The sequence below is a fragment of the Thalassophryne amazonica genome, chromosome 18 (assembly GCF_902500255.1).
Source record: "Thalassophryne amazonica chromosome 18, fThaAma1.1, whole genome shotgun sequence".
NCBI classification, from domain to species: domain Eukaryota; kingdom Metazoa; phylum Chordata; class Actinopteri; order Batrachoidiformes; family Batrachoididae; genus Thalassophryne; species Thalassophryne amazonica.
This window is the reverse complement of record NC_047120.1, coordinates 65,288,885-65,309,186: the sequence shown is the minus strand read 5'-3', so window position 1 is coordinate 65,309,186 and position 20,302 is coordinate 65,288,885. Positions and strand designations below refer to the sequence as shown.

General features: G+C 39.7%; 1 protein-coding gene across 1 annotated transcript in view; it reads right to left on the bottom strand.

Annotated features, from left to right (window-relative positions):
* Positions 1–9,257: 9,257 nt before the first annotated feature.
* ubald1a (UBA-like domain containing 1a) overlaps positions 9,258–20,302 on the bottom strand; it is a 55,619-nt gene continuing 44,574 nt past the window's right edge. Inside the window, exon 4 of the mRNA XM_034194625.1 lies at positions 9,258–9,927. Within this exon, the coding sequence (XP_034050516.1) occupies positions 9,610–9,927 (318 nt within the window). The 3' untranslated portion in view covers positions 9,258–9,609. The remainder of the gene's footprint in view (positions 9,928–20,302) is intronic.

The window sequence follows — 20,302 nt, the reverse complement described above, 5'->3', positions numbered from 1 at the left end:
CATGCAGATTACATTATTTCTAATCAAACAGTTATTTTTGATTATTAGCGAGGTTAGAGAACTCGTAATGTTTTTCTGCACTGTTGAAGGAAATGACCTTTGACCTTGAACTTCAGCATGCACCTGCATTATATGGATTTTAAGATTAAAATTAATATTTAAAATTTGTCTTAAATAGTCAGCTTGAAACGGTGGTTATGAAATCCAGAACACTGTGTGTGTGTATATCTCAATTAAAACAAAATTATGTTTGTGTCTTTGTGTGGTTTGAATACATTTTTTAACTAAACATTTTAAACAACCCTAAAATGCAAAACACAGCATTGGGAACCAGTTTTGGAAACACATTAATCATCACTAAATATTTTAGTTCATACATTCCAAAACTACAGTAAGCTGCAAAAAAAAAAAAAAAGCACTGTTCTGAAAAACTTGTTTTGCACTTCTTGGCCACCATACTCAACTATTCACACTTCAAACCTTCAGCATTTACCTTTTTTTTTTTTTTTTTTTACTCATTGCTGAGTCAGTGAAACTTGTTGGTTGAACCCCAAACAATAATTTAAATCTTTAAAAGTCTTTGTGGTTTGATGGTAAAACTGGATTTGAAAGCGGCTCTCATCGCGTGTCGCCGTTTGCATATTGGCCTGATTAATTTCCATTATGTTTAAAAAAAAATAGCCTCCTAACACCAGGAAAAAGATACTTATTAACCAGCAGTTTCCTGTTTAAAACCAGTTAAGAAGAAAAAAAAAAAATAACTGTTGGTTTGACAAGTTTTAACTCTGCCTTTGAACCAGTTTATCCTCTTTAAAAAAAAAAACACTTATTTATGTCAATTAACATTGTTCCAAAAGTTTAGATCAGTTAAAAACAAAAATACATATCTGGTATTAATCAGTTTTCATTTCAAAGGACTTTGATCCAGTTTCTGCTTTGGAGTTTGAGATTTCATCTGGGTTTTGACCCGTTTGGTGTAAATTTAGGTTAAGATTGAAGTTTCCGTGGCCGTTACCGTGGTGACCACTGCGTCAGAATGGTTGGTAGGTATGGATGTGCGTCTGGCAGCGGGGGCAATGGTGATGCACGTCCCTCAGTCTGTCCACGCAGAACGGCAACAAACAGCAGCCGGCAACGCACCTGAGAGGAGGACAGCAAGTCAACGTCTGCGACAAAAAAAACTTGTCAAAATGTAACGGGTCAAAGGCCACAGAAAAAAACAAACATACACACCCTAACATAGAGGAGAGGCAACAAATGGTCCACATCACCCAGCTGACTGTGCTGTGGGTTTCTGTGGAGATGACCTGTCGACAGGACGGACACTGGGTGACGGCTGACGTCCGCGCGAGGACAGCAACTTCACCACGGGACAGAGAGAAAACAGTTAAGGAGGGGGCGTCGGCATGAGCAATGACATGAGGTTACTGTGATTTACCTGGTGTTACCGCGTCTGTTTGGACACTTGGCATCACATGGATCGACCCCGAATTTACTGCACAACACAACATTTGATTTATTACTGTACCACCTTTGAAACAAAGACACACACTATAATTACCTTAAGGCACTTGGCTCATGCAAATGTTAGCGCACTAGCATTACGTTATGTGATGCTAGCAAGTTTTCATGGTAACATTAGCATTAGGTTATGTGACTAGTGACATTTCATACTAATATTAGTGTGTTAGCATCACATTATGTGAAAACAGCAAGTTTCCATGGTAACATTACCATTATGTGACTAGTAATTTCATACTAATGGTAGTCTGTTAGCATCACATTATGTGAAAATAGCATGTTTCCATGGTAACATTAGCATTACGTTATGTGACTAGTGACATTTCATACTGTTAGTCTGTTAGCATCACATTGTGACAACAGCAAGTTTCCATGGTAACATTAGCATTACGTTATGTGACTAGTGAGATTTCATACTAATGTTCGTCTGTTAGCATCACATTGTGACAACAGCATGTTTCCATGGTAACATTAGCATTACATTATGTGACTAGTGAGATCTGTCACATTATGCGATAATGTGATAGGTCACGTTATGCGACACCAGTAGGTTTAATGATTAACATTAACATTGTTACGCAGATGATACCCAGCTTTATCTATCCATGAAGCCAGAGGATACGCACCAATTAGCTAAACTGCAGGATTGTCTTACAGACATAAAGACATGGATGACCTCTAATTTCCTGCTTTTAAACTCAGATAAAACTGAAGTTATTGTACTTGGCCCCACAAATCTTAGAAGCATGGTGTCTAACCAGATCGTTACTCTGGATGGCATTTCCCTGATCTCTAGTAATACTGTGAGAAATCTTGGAGTTATTTTTGATCAGGATATGTCATTCAAAGCGCATATTAAACAAATATGTAGGACTGCCTTTTTGCATTTACGCAATATCTCTAAAATCAGAAAGGTCTTGTCTCAGAGTGATGCTGAAAAACTAATTCATGCATTTGTTTCCTCTAGGCTGGACTATTGTAATTCATTATTATCAGGTTGTCCTAAAAGTTCCCTAAAAAGCCTTCAGTTGGTTCAGAATGCTGCAGCTAGAGTACTGACGGGGACTAGCAGGAGAGAGCATATCTCACCCGTGTTGGCCTCCCTTCATTGGCTTCCTGTTAATGCTAGAATAGAATTTAAAATTCTTCTTCTTACTTATAAGGTTTTGAATAATCAGGTCCCATCTTATCTTAGGGACCTCGTAGTACCATATTACCCCATTAGAGCGCTTCGCTCTCAGACTGCGGGCTTACTTGTAGTTCCTAGGGTTTGTAAGAGTAGAATGGGAGGCAGAGCCTTCAGCTTTCAGGCTCCTCTCCTGTGGAACCAGCTCCCAATTCAGATCAGGGAGACAGATACCCTCTCTACTTTTAAGATTAGGCTTAAAACTTTCCTTTTCGCTAAGGCTTATAGTTAGGGCTGGATCGGGTGACCCTGGACCATCCCTTGGTTATGTTGCTTTAGACGTAGACTGTGTTTCATAATTATTGTATGGCCTTGCCTTGCAATGTGGAGCGCCTTGGGGCAACTGTTTGTTGTGATTTGGCGCTATACAAGAAAAAAGTTGATTGATTGATTGATTATGTTATGTGACTAGTGAGTTTTCATGCTGATGTTAGTCTCTTAGTATCATATTGTGTCATGCCAGCTAGTTTTCATGTTAACATTAGCGCTGTGTTATGTGATGCTAATAATTTTTCATACTAATGTTAGTCTGTTAGCATCACATTATGTGACACCAGTAAGTTTTCATGGGTAACATTGGCATTGTGTTATGGGACTAGTGAGTTTTCATGCTAATGTTAGTCTGTTAGGATCACATAGTTGGGTGATTCTTTAACTACGGGCATTATTGGCCTTGTAAATGTATTTTCCACCACACCATTGCCTTACAATATAAAGCGCCTTGGGGCAACTGTTTGTTGTGATTTGGCGCTATATACATGTGCTCTGATGTCATTGTTTATCTCCATAGAAACTACCCAAACAATCTTTCATACAAACTGTTTAAAGGGACATTACAGTGTTGTGGTGGAAATTACCGCAATAGTGTGGGACAACTACATTTTGTTAAAAAAAAACACAACAGTTGTATGACATTGAATACCCCAATTATGTTTTGATTATTTTACTGATATTTTATTCAAAGATATTTTAAAACATTAGAAAAAAACATTTCTTTACCATTCATTATCATTGAAGATCAAAAGTCTGGGTGTGGGACAAGCACAAAACGGCAATATTTGCATATAATGATGCTGAAAAAAGGTGAAAAAGTCATCATAGACTACTAGAACAAAGTTCTTAACACACTTTCATTGTAAAGATAACTATAAAAGTGTGAAATTTCCCCTTTTTTCTGTTTTTCATACAATATGATCAAAGGACATAAGTGCCCGTAGTCTAAGAATCACCCAGTTTTGTGTGTGTGTGAGATAACATGCCCGTGTTTGATGTGTGTGTGTGTGTGTGTGTGTGAGAGATGATAACGTGCCCGTGTTTGGTGTTTGTGAGATGATAACATGCGTGTGTTTAGTGTGTGTGAGATGGTAACATGCGTGTGTTTGGTGTGTGTGTGTGTGAGATGATAACGTGCGTGTGTTTGGTGTGTGTGTGTGCGTGTGTTTGGTGTGCAGTAATTTTTTGTTCCGTCGTGTTGCTGCAGCTCCTCCCGTTTCAGCTGCAGCTCCTTCATCTCCTTCTGGATGGATTCAAGTTCCACCAGTCGCTCGCTGTTGTTGCCGCCCGCTGAAAAGGTCGCACAGAGAACACGTGCACAAAGAAAGAGAAGAACTTCAAGGACTGGAATGTAATAATTTTTTTAATAAAAAATGCTGCCATCAAACTGATTATCATCTTTTTTTTTTTTTAAACACTATGTGAACTTTAAAATCATGGTCCTGTTGGTTTCAGTTACTCACCTTCATCTTTGGTTCCGTCGGTGGTCAGACTCCTCAAAAGGGCCGCTCGCCTCTTCTGAAGGTGCTGCAGTCGAACCTCAATAAGTGCCAGCGATGAGGGGACGCACAACGGTACCAGGTACTGACCAGGTTCCAACTGTCCTTCCTGCAGTAGTTCTGGTTCTGACATCTTCACAAGATGGGTCAACAAGGTGGAGAGCCAAGCTGGTTCAGAGACCACAATCAAGACCTTTTTAATGCAGTTTGGTCCTAGGAGATCCAATTGAAGCCGGGCTGTACGTTTGGCTTTGGGGAGCTCATCGGTAAAAAGCTGCTCACCAGGCGGGACGTGCATGATTTTTTTGAAAGTTCATGTCAACAACAGGTTCAACATCTGTGATGGAGCCACACGGTCGTGTGGAGCACAAACAAATGAGTACCTGCGAAATAAAAAATGCTAATCCACTCAGCAGCCATCAGGATCCAGATCCAGATCCCGATCACCTTTTAATGCTTAATAATAATCAAAGATTATTTACAATTCAAAATATTTATGAGCTCAGCTAAAAAAAAAAAAAAAACAAACAAAAAGTACGTTTGGGTTTGTGAAATTAACTGGTGGTGAAAATGTTTCTACTTTGACATCACTCAGCACAATGAGTTGCCTGGCTGTAAAGCGTGACCTTTGACCCCACGGTATCTGCCCACTGTTGCATCAGTGAAGCTCAGACTCTGTTCCTGACATCCGACTGATATTCCAAACAAACACTCCATTTGTCCGAGTGAGAATAAACAAATCGTAAACACACCAGTGGTGATTTTCATGAATCTTATCGTCTGACCTTTTCCTGTCTGACACATCTTTATTTTTACCTCTGCGTTCGCTTTAAGGTGCCGCAGTCGGGCCGTAATCGAGGTTTGGTTTGGGTCGGAGCAGGTCTGCAATAAATGTGAGAGAAACAAAAGATTTTACTGAAGAATGAACAAAACCCCAGTGTTCCTGAAACGGCCACTAGGTGTCAGGCTGTTACATGAACAGAAGTTAGTGGGGGGGGATTGGTTGCAGCACCAAACATCCATGCATCCACGCATGTGCACGCATGCACGACTCAGCTGTTTGTGGTTCTGAGAGCCGGTGTTCTGTCAAATTGAGCTCCTCGTTGCATAAATCAGGTTCATGTCCGTTAACACGTTCAACAAAATCCAGAACGATGAAGACGCTTTTATGTTCCCTCGTGTAACAAACACAAAACAAACAAAAAAACAAAAAAGGACTTTGTGACATCATCAAATGCAGGATCCCCTTTAATCAAACAACATAAAAAGTGCAAGAACCAGCATTTAAATTTAATCCTGAATGAGCAGCGCTTAGCCACATTTTTACACGCACAAGCTCAACATGCTTGATTTTGAGCTAGCTGCACGCTAGTAAAGGGCATTAGCATGGAGAGCGACTACACAGCATGGGCTAGCATAGCTAGCTAGCGCAGTTGCTAAGATAATTTGACGAAGGAAACCAGTTTTAATGCCACACGTCATCCAGCTGCAGCTATTTTGTGCATTTGGATCTGTTAATACTTTGATCTGGCAGAATTTTATGCATTATGTGGCACAAGTAGCTTACATGCTAACCACCACTGTAGACACTGCTTTGTCGTGTGTGTGTGGTGGGGGGGGATTACAGCTGCTTCTGGTTTTGTTTTGTTGCTTTTCAACAGACATTTGTCAACAGATATGTAGTTCACCAGACCGAGAAGAACTACAGAGGAGTCATCAGTTCATTGACTCATGTTTTCTGAGCACAAGAACGATTTAAAAAAAAAAATCTGGATCACAGCCCACTGATCAGCATCAAATGGAAGCAAAGATGATCGAAGCTCAATTAGGATCAAGCATTAGGCTGCTGATCAGAATCAAATGCTATCTATAAAGTTCATAGAGTGACAATCAGGATCAAAGCACATTAATCAAGATCAAATATTAGCAATCAAGGTCAAAGGTTGACAGTCAGGATAAAATATTAGTAATCAACATCAAAGAGTGCCAATCAGAATCAAATTGTATCTATCAACATCAAATAGTAACCATCGAGATCACACGGTGGCAATCAGGTCAGTGATTAGCCATCAGTATCAAAGCTTGCCAATCAGGATCATATGTTAGTAACCAAGATGAGAGTGGCAATCATGATTAAATTGTAGCACTCGATCACACGGCAGCGATTAGGTTCAACAGGAACAATCAAGGTCTGAGTGAGGCAATTAGCATCAAAGCTCACCATTTAGGATCACAGTGCAGCAATCAGGATCAACGATCTATGCGCAGGATCAAAGAAAGATCAGGATCAAAGCTCATTCGTCAGATCAGAGTGCGTCAGTCACGATCGAAGTGAGGCAATCAGGAACCCATGATTGTCCATTTCAGTACTTTAGTGCAGATCCACATAATAATCCAGGTGAGACGGACAGAAATCTATTTTCAGATCTCGACAGTCCACTAGAGGGGACTAAGGATGCGGACTTCATTTGGGGCTAAAGGGGACTGTGGGGCTTCGGCACTCAACAAAATGCTGTCCTACAGAAACCTGGACATCTTATCTGTACATTTTATTTGACTCTGTTTCATCTGTCTCATTTCTTGGACCTGCACAGACCTGATCCCCACAGGATCATTAATGTTTCATCGAGTCAATGTCCTGCTGTGGTCGCCGAGCGGCCTCACAGTGAGGACGAGGCGCTGCAGACGAGCGGACTGAGAGACAAAATCCCGTTTGATAAGGAAGCTCGCTGTCCCTGCGTGAACACCGTGTCGCTGTCTCTGTGTCCCGCTGCTGCGGCTCGGATCTTCCTTCCTTCGTTTTTGTCACCATTCTCCCCTTATGATGTCACAAAGTCATTTCTGTCGCAGGTGAGTGACTTTTAAAATACTTCCATGCAACTAGTCCACACATGTCCAGTAGGCGGCAGAAAGATCTACAGGTTGTCCAACGTTGTATTTTTTTTATTTTTGTGGAATTGGCGCGGAGTCAGGTCATTTTACAGAGAGCACATCCAATATCACAGACACAAGCTTAGAATACGGTCAGTTAACAAGGTCAGTGAAGATATTCACAGCGAGGTGTCACCGTGCACATATGGGGTCTGGCTCTGTCGGTGGTCATGAGGTGTGAAATCAGCTTCACCTTCTCACCTAAAAAAAAAAAAAGCTGACATCACAATGGAGCGTGTAATCAGCCTGAACAAGGACACGGGTCGACATTACTCGGATCCAAACAGACCTGTGAAGACCTCCAGTCCAGAACCACGTACCGCTGCACTGACGTCCTCAAACAAACCAAACCACATCAACCTGGTTGACATAGAATATTTATTTAGGTTCACAAAAAAATTATAAGTTAATTATCAGGTAGTCCACAAATATTGTGGGAATGGTCTCATACAGTCATACGGGGGGGGGGGGGGGGGGGGGCATAGATGAGTAACCATTTAAGAACAAGCCCGCCCAAAAACAAACAAACAAACAAAAAGCTCCAATTCAACCAAATGATGAGATTGGCCTTCTTATTATAATACCCAGAATATTCCTATTGTCATTTTTTTGAACTGACACATAACTACTAAAATTTTTTTTTCTTCCAATATCAAGTGGGAAAAAGTTCCAAACAGGAGAAACTGTAAAAGGAGCATAACCCAGTTTTTAAAAATGTTAAATATTGCAACTTATCAGGGTCATCGCTGACAAACGCCACCGCGTTATCAATACAATCTATACATCGGAGACGAGTCAGTGTAAAAAAAATAAAACCCTCTAACAGTAACACAGAGTGTATCAACACACTAATGTGTATCTGAAAGTAGTCTGTAGTGTCCCCAAACAACCTGTAGAGGGCGTCTTGAAATTTTCCAAACCAATTTCTTTACTTAAACTTTGATTAAAAAAAACAAACAAAAAAAAAAAAACATTTTTTGAAAATTGTCATTTGTATGATAACTGATTATTTTGACCACACTGTTTTACAAAACCCACCACCCGGCCCCCGACCTTTAACCCCGCCCCATGAACACGCGTCGACCTCAGGTATGTTTGCTACAAAAGATGTTACACGTTATGAACATATCATGCAAAGTGGCAAATCTGTTTACAAAGAGTCAAAGATGGAATCATGGTTTTAAATCTGTGGCCGTTTTTCTTTTTTTTTAGCTGCTTTGATTTTTCAAAATAAAAGCTCAAATTTGTTTGTCCAACCTGTTTTCAGAGCCACCTCCTTTTAACCTTCAAAATAAAACAACCATCACAAATAATATATATTACATGATTTTCATTCTTTTCAAAATATCCAAAATCTCCAGAAAACAGTTAAGTTCAGACTTAAAGCTGCTGAAGGAAAAAGCAGCGATCTTCAGCTAGCTAGCTAAATTGGACTGACAGCTGCTTTTTCTGAAGGGGTGAGGGGGTGGGGGGACCTTTAAAAACAGGTCCTGTGTTGCTTGTTAAGCGGTGAAGGTTGGTTTTAAGAATCCCTGATTGGCTGAAAGAAGTCAGGTGACCACCAGGCGAGGTAAGAGAAGTCCCACCTTGATGGTGGGAACGACAGTATGGAGGCGTTTCCTTGAAAACGCGAGCGTGGACGTGTACATTTGGGTCCTAAAGTCGGCCACCCACTCACACATGCGTAACGTCGGAGTCGTTGAACGTTCCTCTCCTTGTGCGGCACGCGGTCGCACAACAGCAGCGCTTTGAAAAAACAAACACACACTGGTGTAAAAGTTAAAAACAAAAAAAAATTAGTTTTGCTGCCTTGAACAGAAACATTACACAGAATCCTTGGGTGTGACTTTTTTTTTTTGTATTTCTTTCTTTCTTTTTTAGTTCAATAATATTTCTCTTATCTATGGATTTATTTAAGAAAAAAAAAAAACTAAAAACATTTCTCTCTTATTACTACGTGTGCGTTTCTTTTGACATTTGCATTAGTTTTCTCCTCTTCCTTTAATTGTCCACGCAGTTTTTCTTGGTGCACGTAGCTTCCATCTCTTTCCACCTCACCCCCCCCCCCCCCCCCCAATCCTCCCCAGCAGTTTTGGGAAAAAGATTGAAGCCCACTTCACTTCTACCCATTATGGCCCACCCCTCCCCGCTTTCCTCCCTGCCCGAGGTGGGAAGGGCTACTGAGTCCGTTGTGGCGCTTCATCTCTCCGCCTCCATGGCTACACTAGCCTTCTGCTCAGTGCCTCCGTGGGGGTTTACACCCGTGGGCCAGGCGGGGCAGGGCTGTGAAGCTGGCTGCCCCTGAGTCCAGAGTCCCTGTGGAGGCTGGGGCACATTAGGTACATTTGGTTGGACCCCCCACCCGCCCACATGGGTCGCTGGGGGTGAGGTGGCCATAGAGGCGGCCATGGGACTGCCGCTGCTGTTGAAGCTCTCGGATGCCTTGAGCCGGGAGAACATGGTCAACGCGTCTGGGAAGTTGGGGGGCGTCGCTGGTGTGTTGGCTGGGGTGCACATCTGAGGAAGAGGAAGGAAAGACTCATTAATGATAATTAAAAATACAAACGATTACAGGCTTAATGAGACATCAAGAAGCTCGAGTTACTCCAAAAGAGTATCTGTGTCCAATTTTTGGGTTCCAATCTCCATATTGGATGCGGGCAAAATTTATATTACACACCATTTTATATCCATACAAATATAATCAGAATACTGACAAATACATGTGATTTCCTTCACACAACTGTTTTTGCGCTTGTGGAAAAACATAACTTTGGTGAGGATTCGGGGGTTGGAGCGTGTCAGGAAGACGACCAATTACTGCAGATTGTACACTTTCAGCTACTTTTACCCAAGATCACGCCTGAATCTGCAGCAATTAAATCTGACAGACATGTCTGTGGAAAAACATGAAAAAATTTTAAAGCATGTTTAAAACATTCCCGATCGCTACAACGCTTCTTTTTCCACCGACGATTACACCTGGTTTCAAGTTCCAGCATTCAGATTTTTTTTTTCCTGCACCAAAATGTGTAAACAACTGGGTATTAAAAGGCGGTAAAGGGAAACCGACTTTTTTGTCATTAAAAACATTCCACTAATGTTCACCAGAAACCAAATTACAACTCGTTCCGTCTTGTCAAATATGAGGATTTGAAAATGTTCTGCTTTATTTCAGTTAACGTGGTTTATAAGTGGTTTAAAAACAACTATTAAATAAATAAATGTGTCAATAGCTGCGTCTGGCCTGTTTTTAAACGGCTCTGAGTCAACCTTAAACTGGTTTAACTGGATTTAAAGAGGCTAAATTTGATACACAGTTTGTCATGAACAAAAATAAAATCAGAGTTTCGGGCTGTTTGTCGACATCCCCTCACTTTTTGGAAATTTGTGCATTTTATCTCCCACCATTTCTAAGACTGAAGAGGCAAAATGATTGATTGTAAAAACAAATTATATTTAATTATAAAGACATTTGTCAGGACCAAAGTGAAGCCACAAAACCTGCTCCCAAAATATAAGAATGATCCAAAACAAACATCCATCAGCCACCAGTAATCATTAGTGTGTCTATTTTCAGCTGAACCCGTTGCAGTGACAACAGACTACCACCAGATGGCGCAGAAGATGATCTTCCATGAGTCACAACCCACAGTTGTCTTTGCTGCACTGCCAGGGTAACCAGCAGACCGAACCCAGCTAGATGGTGAATACCAGGAAGTCCTGAGATTGACATTAAAACCTTATTTGAGTAAACTGACAAAGCAGAACTGACAGACTGAAGCAGACTCAAATTTCCTGGAGTTTTCTTGCAGTCCTTCAGGGTAAAAAGCCAAAATCATACACAATAGATCCACGGTGTTTAGCACAGTCACTACTTTAGTACACAGTCAACTTTGAAAATAAATAAGTGACTGTGATCAGAGTGTCGTTCATCCCTTGGGGGTGTCATTGAACCCCTGTACCCCCTAAAACTGCCACGGTGTGCAGGTTAGTCCTGGTCGGAGGGCAGATGGAGCCAAAGGTTCTGAGAGGCGCGCAGGTGTGACACATGAGCACATTCACCGTGTAGCCGGTGGGAAACGCTCGCTCACATCTACGAGGACATTTCCTGCAGCAAACAGAGACAAGTGTCCTCTGATGTCCTTCCTGTACTCGGCGCTGCATGACGGGCATCAGTGCTTCCTTAAACCTCATGATGACGCAAGAGTGTGTGCGTGTGTGTGTGTGTCTTGAACTCTTGTGCACAACACAAAGTTTGTGCCTCCTTGAAGAGCTCACGGACTTGTCCCTAAGTGTCCACTCAGACAACAGAATGCTGGTAGATGATGGAAGCATGCGAAAAACATGGTCAGACTTTCTAAAGAAGACTCACATCTACTATATTTTCCAAAGTACAAATTTAACACATCAAAAAATGCCTCTGGAAGAGGCAAACCAATTTTTTTTTAATTTGCACATCAGCTGTTTAATTTGGGGTTTCTTTTTTATGCATTACTGTAGTTCATCTTTATTTTGCCAATTATTCTTTTATTATTTTTATTTAATGCTTTGATTCCTGGGAATGCCCTGGATAGAATTATTATTAATGATAATACAGAGTGTGTGATTTTTCACTATACAAGTTGCACTGGAGTGCAAGTCACAGGGCCTCCCAAACTACTGAAAAGACAAAAAAGAAGAAGAAGAAAAAAAACCAAAACAATATTCAGAAAATAACAATAAACCAGCAAATAATCCAGACAATTCTGTGTGCATGTTTTGCGCAATTATAACTCTGAAATTAAATAACTTAAAATACCCCCACAGCTGCCACACTTGTTCGTATTTTGTACTTCATATTTTGCCTGTGCAAAGTGGCAAAATTTGGCACCTGGTTTCCTCCTCTGGGATTACGAGGCTCAGAAGACGCAGACGAAGCAGGTTACTGCGCATTTTCCCTTTGACCTCGGAGCAGATTAACTCTCGCTGCACTGAAACAAATGGGTCACGTAAATGGGTGATTCTTTAACTACAGGCACTATTGGCCTTGTAAATGTAATTTCCACCACACCATTGCCTTACAATATAAAGTGCCTTGGGGCAACTGTTTGTTGTGATTTGGCGCTATATACATGTGCTCTGATGTCACTGTTTATCGCCATAGAAACTACCCAAACAATCTTTCATACAAACTGTTTAAAGGGACATTACAGTGTTGTGGTAGAAATTACAGCAATAGTGTGGGACAACTACATTTTGTTTAAAAAAATCACAACAGTTGTATGACATTGAATACCCCAATTATGTTTTGATTATTTTACTAATATTTTATTCAGAGATATTTTAAAACATTAGAAAAAAATGTTTCTTTACCATTCATTTTTATCATTGAAGATCAAAAGTCTGGGTGTGGGACAAGCACAAAACGGCAATATTTGCATATAATGATGCTGAAAAAAAGGTGAAAAAGTCATCATAGACTACTAGAACAAATTTCTTAACACACTTTCATTGTAAAGATAACTATAAAAGTGTGAAATTTCCCCTTTTTCTGTTTTTCATACAATATGATCAGAGGACATAATAAGTGCCCGTAGTCTAAGAATCACCCAAATACAGACAAGCACCCGCAGACCGAGGCTCACGTCCAAATGATGTCACAGATTCACACCATCAGAACATTTCACAACACCTCCCACGTCATATTTAAATTAGATTACAGAGTTTAAATGATTGCAAACTTTGAGTGTGTGTATATTATATACACACACTTTTTCATATTCAACATTTTAAAAGCTATCTCGTAAATGCTGCCATTAACCTTTACATATTTACAAAATATGCAATACAGTGGAACTGTTTTAGGCACCTTTGAGTTTTGCTCATTTGCTCTTTCCACTTTCAGTGCCCCCCTCCACCACCACATCAATATACTAATATTTAAGTCTACTAATATTTTAGTTTATGTACTAAAATCAAGTAAGATTTTCCTCCTTTCTACTTCATTTAAAAAAAGCTAAAATATGAACAAACTTCATTCTTATATTTAAGAAGCATTTTTTGATTTCCTTTGAATATTCTAAATCTACCTTCCACCCCACCCCCACCACCACCACTTATCTACAATTACAGAGTGTGGTCTTATAATTATGTTCTTAAATTTTTAATGTTGAAAACTGTAAGTGTCTTTTAATGTATAAATTCTTTTGAAGTTGTTGTCCTGAAGGTGATCTGTATCTAGGTAGCAGCATGCCCTCAAGACTGCAGATGGTCAAAAACACACAAAGATGTTGTAGAATATTATGTCCCTGAGCAGCCTAATGTCAGTGGAAGTATACAAACGTGTGCCAAGATTTAAATGTGCATTTTGTGTACAACAAATTTTCAGAAAAAAAAAACACAACAACCTCTGGAAACTCTGTTGGAACATGAATAGATAACAACAACAACAACCATGACAAATATAACTTCTTTAAGCCTAGTTGACACGGCAAGATAATTAGGCCGATATCAGACCCGATCTTCCCCTTTCGACAATCTTAAGGACGCCCCGACAATCGTGATGACGTTAAAGATAATCTTATCAGATATTCCTGCCGTGTGTGGTGTGTTAAGAGCGCTGTGATCTGTTCAGAAGAATGTCAGGAGCGCTGCGATCGCAAATTGGGGATATTCAACATGTCGGATTGTCTTGGCCCGATATCGCAGTGTGTGTCGTGTCCCCAGCCCATAAACGAGCATGCAGCCTGCTGGATGTGACGTGCAGCCAATCAGAAAGCGAGGTGATGGATGCATGGAGCGAAATCTAAAATCAAAACCGTTGTTATGGCTTACCAGTGGTCGCGCTGTCTCCACTCCTTTAAAGAACGCCTTTTCTTTTTCTTTTTGTATTGTTTTTTTCCCCTCTTGTTGTAAATAGTCCACAAAGTATCTCTGTTTGTTTACTCTGAAGTCATATTTAATCTCGAGAGATTTTGCAAGATTTCCTGTCTGAGCTGGGAATGTTCGTGTGTGAAATCTGTTCGTGTGTGGCGGTGTTGTCCTTACCGTGTGGCTGAACACCACACACTGTACCACCAAACCTGTTGGATCCATGATTTTTTTTTTTTTATCTCCACGTGTGTGGTCTCTCAGGTTTTGGAAACCTACAGACAATTTTAATATCCTGCCGTGTGAACCAGGCTTTAGCTAAACAGTTTTGTATTCATGTCATGTATTTACAATTAAACCTGTATATGTTGTGAAATGAGTTTTTTTTTTTTTTTTTTAGGTGACTATAACACATAAAGAATGAAAATTTCATTATCATAGTCTGTTTAGATTTTTATTACATATGGCTTGTTGCTTGGCAACAAATCATTCTAATTTTAGTATTTTAGACAGTGACAACAGCTCATCGAGTGGATATTTACCAAATCTTCACAATTTATTTTAGACATATGTAACTCAGGTCACTAGGTTTAGAACATGAGGTTGAAAAAGGAATAAAATAAAGAATTTAACAATATTAAATTGTATTCTTTAAAAGAATAAATGTGGCACCATTTAAATAAAATAGTGCATTGTGGGGAAAAAAAACAACAACATTAATTTTAATATTGGAAGCTATTATTTCCAGTTCAGTGGTTGTGAATGAGTTTTCCATCTTTTGCAGACTTCAGGTGACATTTTGAGTGAAATGGCCCTTTAGCTAGTTCACGTGTTACTACATGATGGATGTAGTTAGCCAATCAGGATTCAGTTTGCTGCCGGTGTCCCATCGAGATGAGGTGAACGTCGAGATGAGGTGCGTCACGCTACTGCGCATGCGTACATCGCTCTACCCCAGACTTGAAGACGTCACCCGTCGAGATGAGGTGCCTCGCGCAACTGCACGTGTGCATTTTTTTATTTTGTTTTTTCCGTCAAAGTTTTTTTTTTTTGTTATTAATTGTATTCAGTGTATTTATAGCCTAGTAAGTAAAACATTTTCTGTATTTTACGTTAGGAGCAAAAATGTATGTATATGTATATTTTGCCTGTCGAAATAAGCTAACTCCAGGTTAAAAATACTTATCATTTTATAGTGAGTAAATTTTATACATTACTACGTTCGGATGAACAATTTATACATTTACTTGCCCATCAAAATAACCGAACTTCATCAAGTAATTTTTTCAGTGCACACATATGCAGTTACGTGAGGAACCTCATCTCGACAACGCACCTCCGCTTGATAAACTTATCTGTCAAAATGAGGCGCAGCTCATCTCGACAGAACACCGGCTTGGAGAGTTGTAATTTTTTTTTTCCCCCCACGCTGGTTATCGGGGAGAGCGACACGCTGAGAGTGAAGACAGACACGTGATGGACAACCTTAATATTGCCCTGTGGAGTCTAATGGAGAGTTAGTTTTTCACAAGGATACAAGTTTTGTTGGACTTTTTTCTGGATCTGTGGTGGATGGACAGAGATTTAGCCGTGTGTGCAGTCTGCGGTGCAACTTCAAAGGATGTGATTTACCACAGCCATTTTCAGCTGCTGCAGCTGTTAGCAGTATTCACAATTGCTTCATAAATACTTGAAATTTGATTATTGTGACAAGCTAGATGTTAAAGAAATGCTTATTTTATCTCTTATGTCACCTGGCTCTGCAAAAGTGGATCAACCTGGAGTTCTGTCTGAGTTTTCACCTGCTAGGAGACTGTGCTTAACATTGAACCTTCTGGTGAGTGAATCTTTTTGTCAATCAATCAATCAATCAATTTTTTTTTTTATATAAACGCCAAATCACAACAAACAGTTGCCCCAAGGCGCCTTATATTGTAAGGCAAGGCCATACAATAATTATGTAAAACCCCAACGGTCAAAACAACCCCCTGTGAGCAAGCACTTGGCTACACTGGGAAGGAAAAACTCCCTTTTAACAGGAAGAAACCTCCAGCAGAACCAGGCTCAGGGAGGGGCAGTCTTCTGCTGGGACTGGTTGGGGCTGAGGGAGAGAACCAGGAAAAAGACATGCTGTGGAGGGGAGCAGAGATCGATCACTAATGATTAAATGCAGAGTGGTGCATACAGAGCAAAAGAGAAAGAAACAGTGCATCATGGGAACCCCCCAGCAGTCTACGTCTATAGCAGCATAACTAAGGGATGGTTCAGGGTCACCTGATCCAGCCCTAACTATAAGATTTAGCAAAAAGGAAAGTTTTAAGTCTAATCTTAAAAGTAGAGAGGGTGTCTGTCTCCCTGATCTGAATTGGGAGCTGGTTCCACAGGAGAGGAGCCTGAAAGCTGAAGGCTCTGCCTCCCATTCTACTCTTACAAACCCTAGGAACTACAAGTAAGCCTGCAGTCTGAGAGCGAAGCGCTCTATTGGGGTGATATGGTACTACGAGGTCCCTAAGATAAGATGGGACCTGATTATTCAAAACCTTATAAGTAAGAAGAAGAATTTTAAATTCTATTCTAGAGTTAACAGGAAGCCAATGAAGAGAGGCCAATATGGGTGAGATATGCTCTCTCCTTCTAGTCCCCGTTAGTACTCTAGCTGCAGCATTTTGAATCAACTGAAGGCTTTTTAGGGAACTTTTAGGACAACCTGATAATAATGAATTACAATAGTCCAGCCTAGAGGAAATAAATGCATGAATTAGTTTTCCAGCATCACTCTGAGACAAGACCTTTCTAATTTTAGAGATATTGCGTAAATGCAAAAAAGCAGTCCTACATATTTGTTTAATATGCGCTTTGAATGACATATCCTGAGCAAAAATGACTCCAAGATTTCACAGTATTACTAGAGGTCAGGGTAATGCCATCCAGAGTAAGGATCTGGTTAGACACCATGTTTCTAAGATTTGTGGGGCCAAGTACAATAACTTCAGTTTTATCTGAGTTTAAAAGCAGGAAATTAGAGGTCATCCATGTCTTTATGTCTGTAAGACAATCCTGCAGTTTAGCTAATTGGTGTGTGTCCTCTGGCTTCATGGATAGATAAAGCTGGGTATCATCTGCGTAACAATGAAAATTTAAACAATATCGTCTAATAATACTGCCTAAGGGAAGCATGTATAAAGTGAATAAAATTGGTCCTAGCACAGAACCTTGTGGAACTCCATAATTAACTTTAGTCTGTGAAGAAGATTCCCCATTTACATGAACAAATTGTAATCTATTAGACAAATATGATTCAAACCACCGCAGCGCAGTGCCTTTAATACCTATGGCATGCTCTAATCTCTGTAATAAAATTTTATGGTCAACAGTATCAAAAGCAGCACTGAGGTCTAACAGAACAAGCACAGAGATGAGTCCACTGTCCGAGGCCATAAGAAGATCATTTGTAACCTTCACTAATGCTGTTTCTGTACTATGATGAATTCTAAAACCTGACTGAAACTCTTCAAATAGACCATTCCTCTGCAGATGATCAGTTAGCTGTTTTACAACTACCCTTTCAAGAATTTTTGAGAGAAAAGGAAGGTTGGAGATTGGCCTATAATTAGCTAAGATAGCTGGGTCAAGTGATGGCTTTTTAAGTAATGGTTTAATTACTGCCACCTTAAAAGCCTGTGGTACATAGCCAACTAACAAAGATAGATTGATCATATTTAAGATCGAAGCATTAAATAATGGTAGGTCTTCCTTGAGCAGCCTGGTAGGAATGGGGTCTAATAAACATGTTGATGGTTTGGATGAAGTAACTAATGAAAATAACTCAGAACAATCGGAGAGAAAGAGTCTAACCAAATACCGGCATCACTGAAAGCAGCCAAAGATAACGATACATCTTTGGGAGTAAACTGGGTCAGAACAATTAAATCATACCTTGATGTTTTAATGTCGTTTGTATGAAGGGACATGTTTAGAAGGTATTTTCGATCATTAGCAGTGTTTATGATTCATTTAATTAAGCTGTACTGAGACAAAGGCACGAGTTAAAAATGTGTTTAAAGCAATTTATTATCTTAATCAAAAAAGAAAAAATGCATACAGTAGAATTTTAACCCTTGTTCTGGCCTTTAGGCCGGGTCTTTTTTTTGTGTGTGTGGGTGTGTGTCTGCCCTCTGCTTGTGTCGGAGTCAAGGAGTCGAATTCTTCTGCTGTTCCTCCACGCTACGGCCGTGGTTGTGGTGTTCAACAGTTGTGGCCTAGTGTATGAGAAAAGCCTGGTTGTGTGGACTGTGCCTGTCTTCTAGAATCTGGTAGGACTGATAATTACAAGTGTTAAAAAAAAGTGCTGTGAAAAAAATACCCTTGTCATTGATATGTAGTGAACTGATGTGAAGTTGATTTAATGTACAGACTTTCCTTCCCCTTTGAGAGGGTTTTCATTTGATTTATAGGTGTATTCAAAAATTTATTTTTTTTGTTTGTTTGTTCCTAATGTGTCTTAAATACACCAAGGTTCAGTTCAATAACCACATAGCATATTTTCCAGTGTTGCCTAATAAAGTTGGCTCTCAAATAAAAAAAAAAAACAAAAAACAGCAACAAAGAAAAACCTTTTTAATTTAGATTTAATGTGTTAAAATAGGACTGAAGTTAGGTTTAAAGATTAGATTGCAAAAAGGGTTCAGAAGGTTATCTGGTTTAAAAGCTACCTCATCTCACTCGGTGAGAGAATTTCTTGAATTTTTTTTGGAGAGACAAATTGTACCGAATGCTCTTATTACTATTGGATTGTCAAAAATTTTTTATTATTGTTATCATTATTGTTTTATGTTATTCCATTCTATGTTCCGCACTTAACTAATACAGCAGTGTTCTACAAAACCTATCTGTTGTCCATGAGTCTCGCTTACTCTTGCTACTTGGTTTTTAGCCGAAATACTCAATTTTCTAGACAGCGAACCTAAAATTTTTTGATGCACTGGTCCAAATGCTCATTGTTAATGCAGTCTATGCGCCACTCAGTGTCTGATACAGTAATTAGGTCTGAATTGGGTTATACATATGTCAATAAACATTCTGTTTTTAAAGCCTTTTTTGTACTAATTAACAAGTGACAATGTATCAACACCAGTCAGAATACAAACAGTGATATCATGAGTACATCAAATACACAATATCTGTAATATGTATTTTAGATTTCAGCTAAATTTGATAATGTATTAAACTATTTTACAAAAGCTTTCAAAGATGTGCTACAGCAGTTTAGAGTACTTGCTGAATATCATAAAGATGTCGTGTATAATTTTGAAAGGTTTATAGAAGCCCAAAAACTGTGTACAGTTAAAGTGCAGTGCAACTATGTATAATAAAGTGCAAAACCGCAAAGGACACAACATAAATGCAGTGTGTTTGGCGTCTCTAAATGAATTAATATTTTGCCAAGTTTAATATATAACACTGGTCAAGATGTTTTTCTAGCATGAAATCACTGATTTTGGGTGATTTGGTGGTGCCGATTCTGAATCTGGTGTTAGTTTTTCCCAATCACATCACATTTTTGAGACAAGAAAACATGTTTCTCGTATGAAACATCGAAGCCAAAGCTGCGGTCTCGCAGAGGTCTTCGGTGCCATAAACGATATTACAGCTCTTGTTCACAAATCGTGAACCTGGTTTAAAAACTATGCTTTTGAAGCTGATTTTGTACATGATTAGTGAGTGAATGAGCAACGTTTGCTTAATCCATCAATACTGCCAGACTTTTGACACGAACCAGAAGGTTTGAACATATCACACCCATTTTGGGATCTTTACACTGGCTCCCTGTCTCTGTGAGAGCAGATTTTAAGGTTTTGTTATTGACTTATAAAGTTGTTCATGGACTGGCGTCGTCTTATCTGGCCGATCCGGTGAAACCCGATGTGCCGGCCCAGACTTTGCGGTCGCAGGATGCGGGACTGCTCTGTGTTCCAGGGTGAAGAAGAAGTCAGAGAGCTTTTTCTTATCGTGCACCCGCACTGTGGGATGGTCTTCCTGC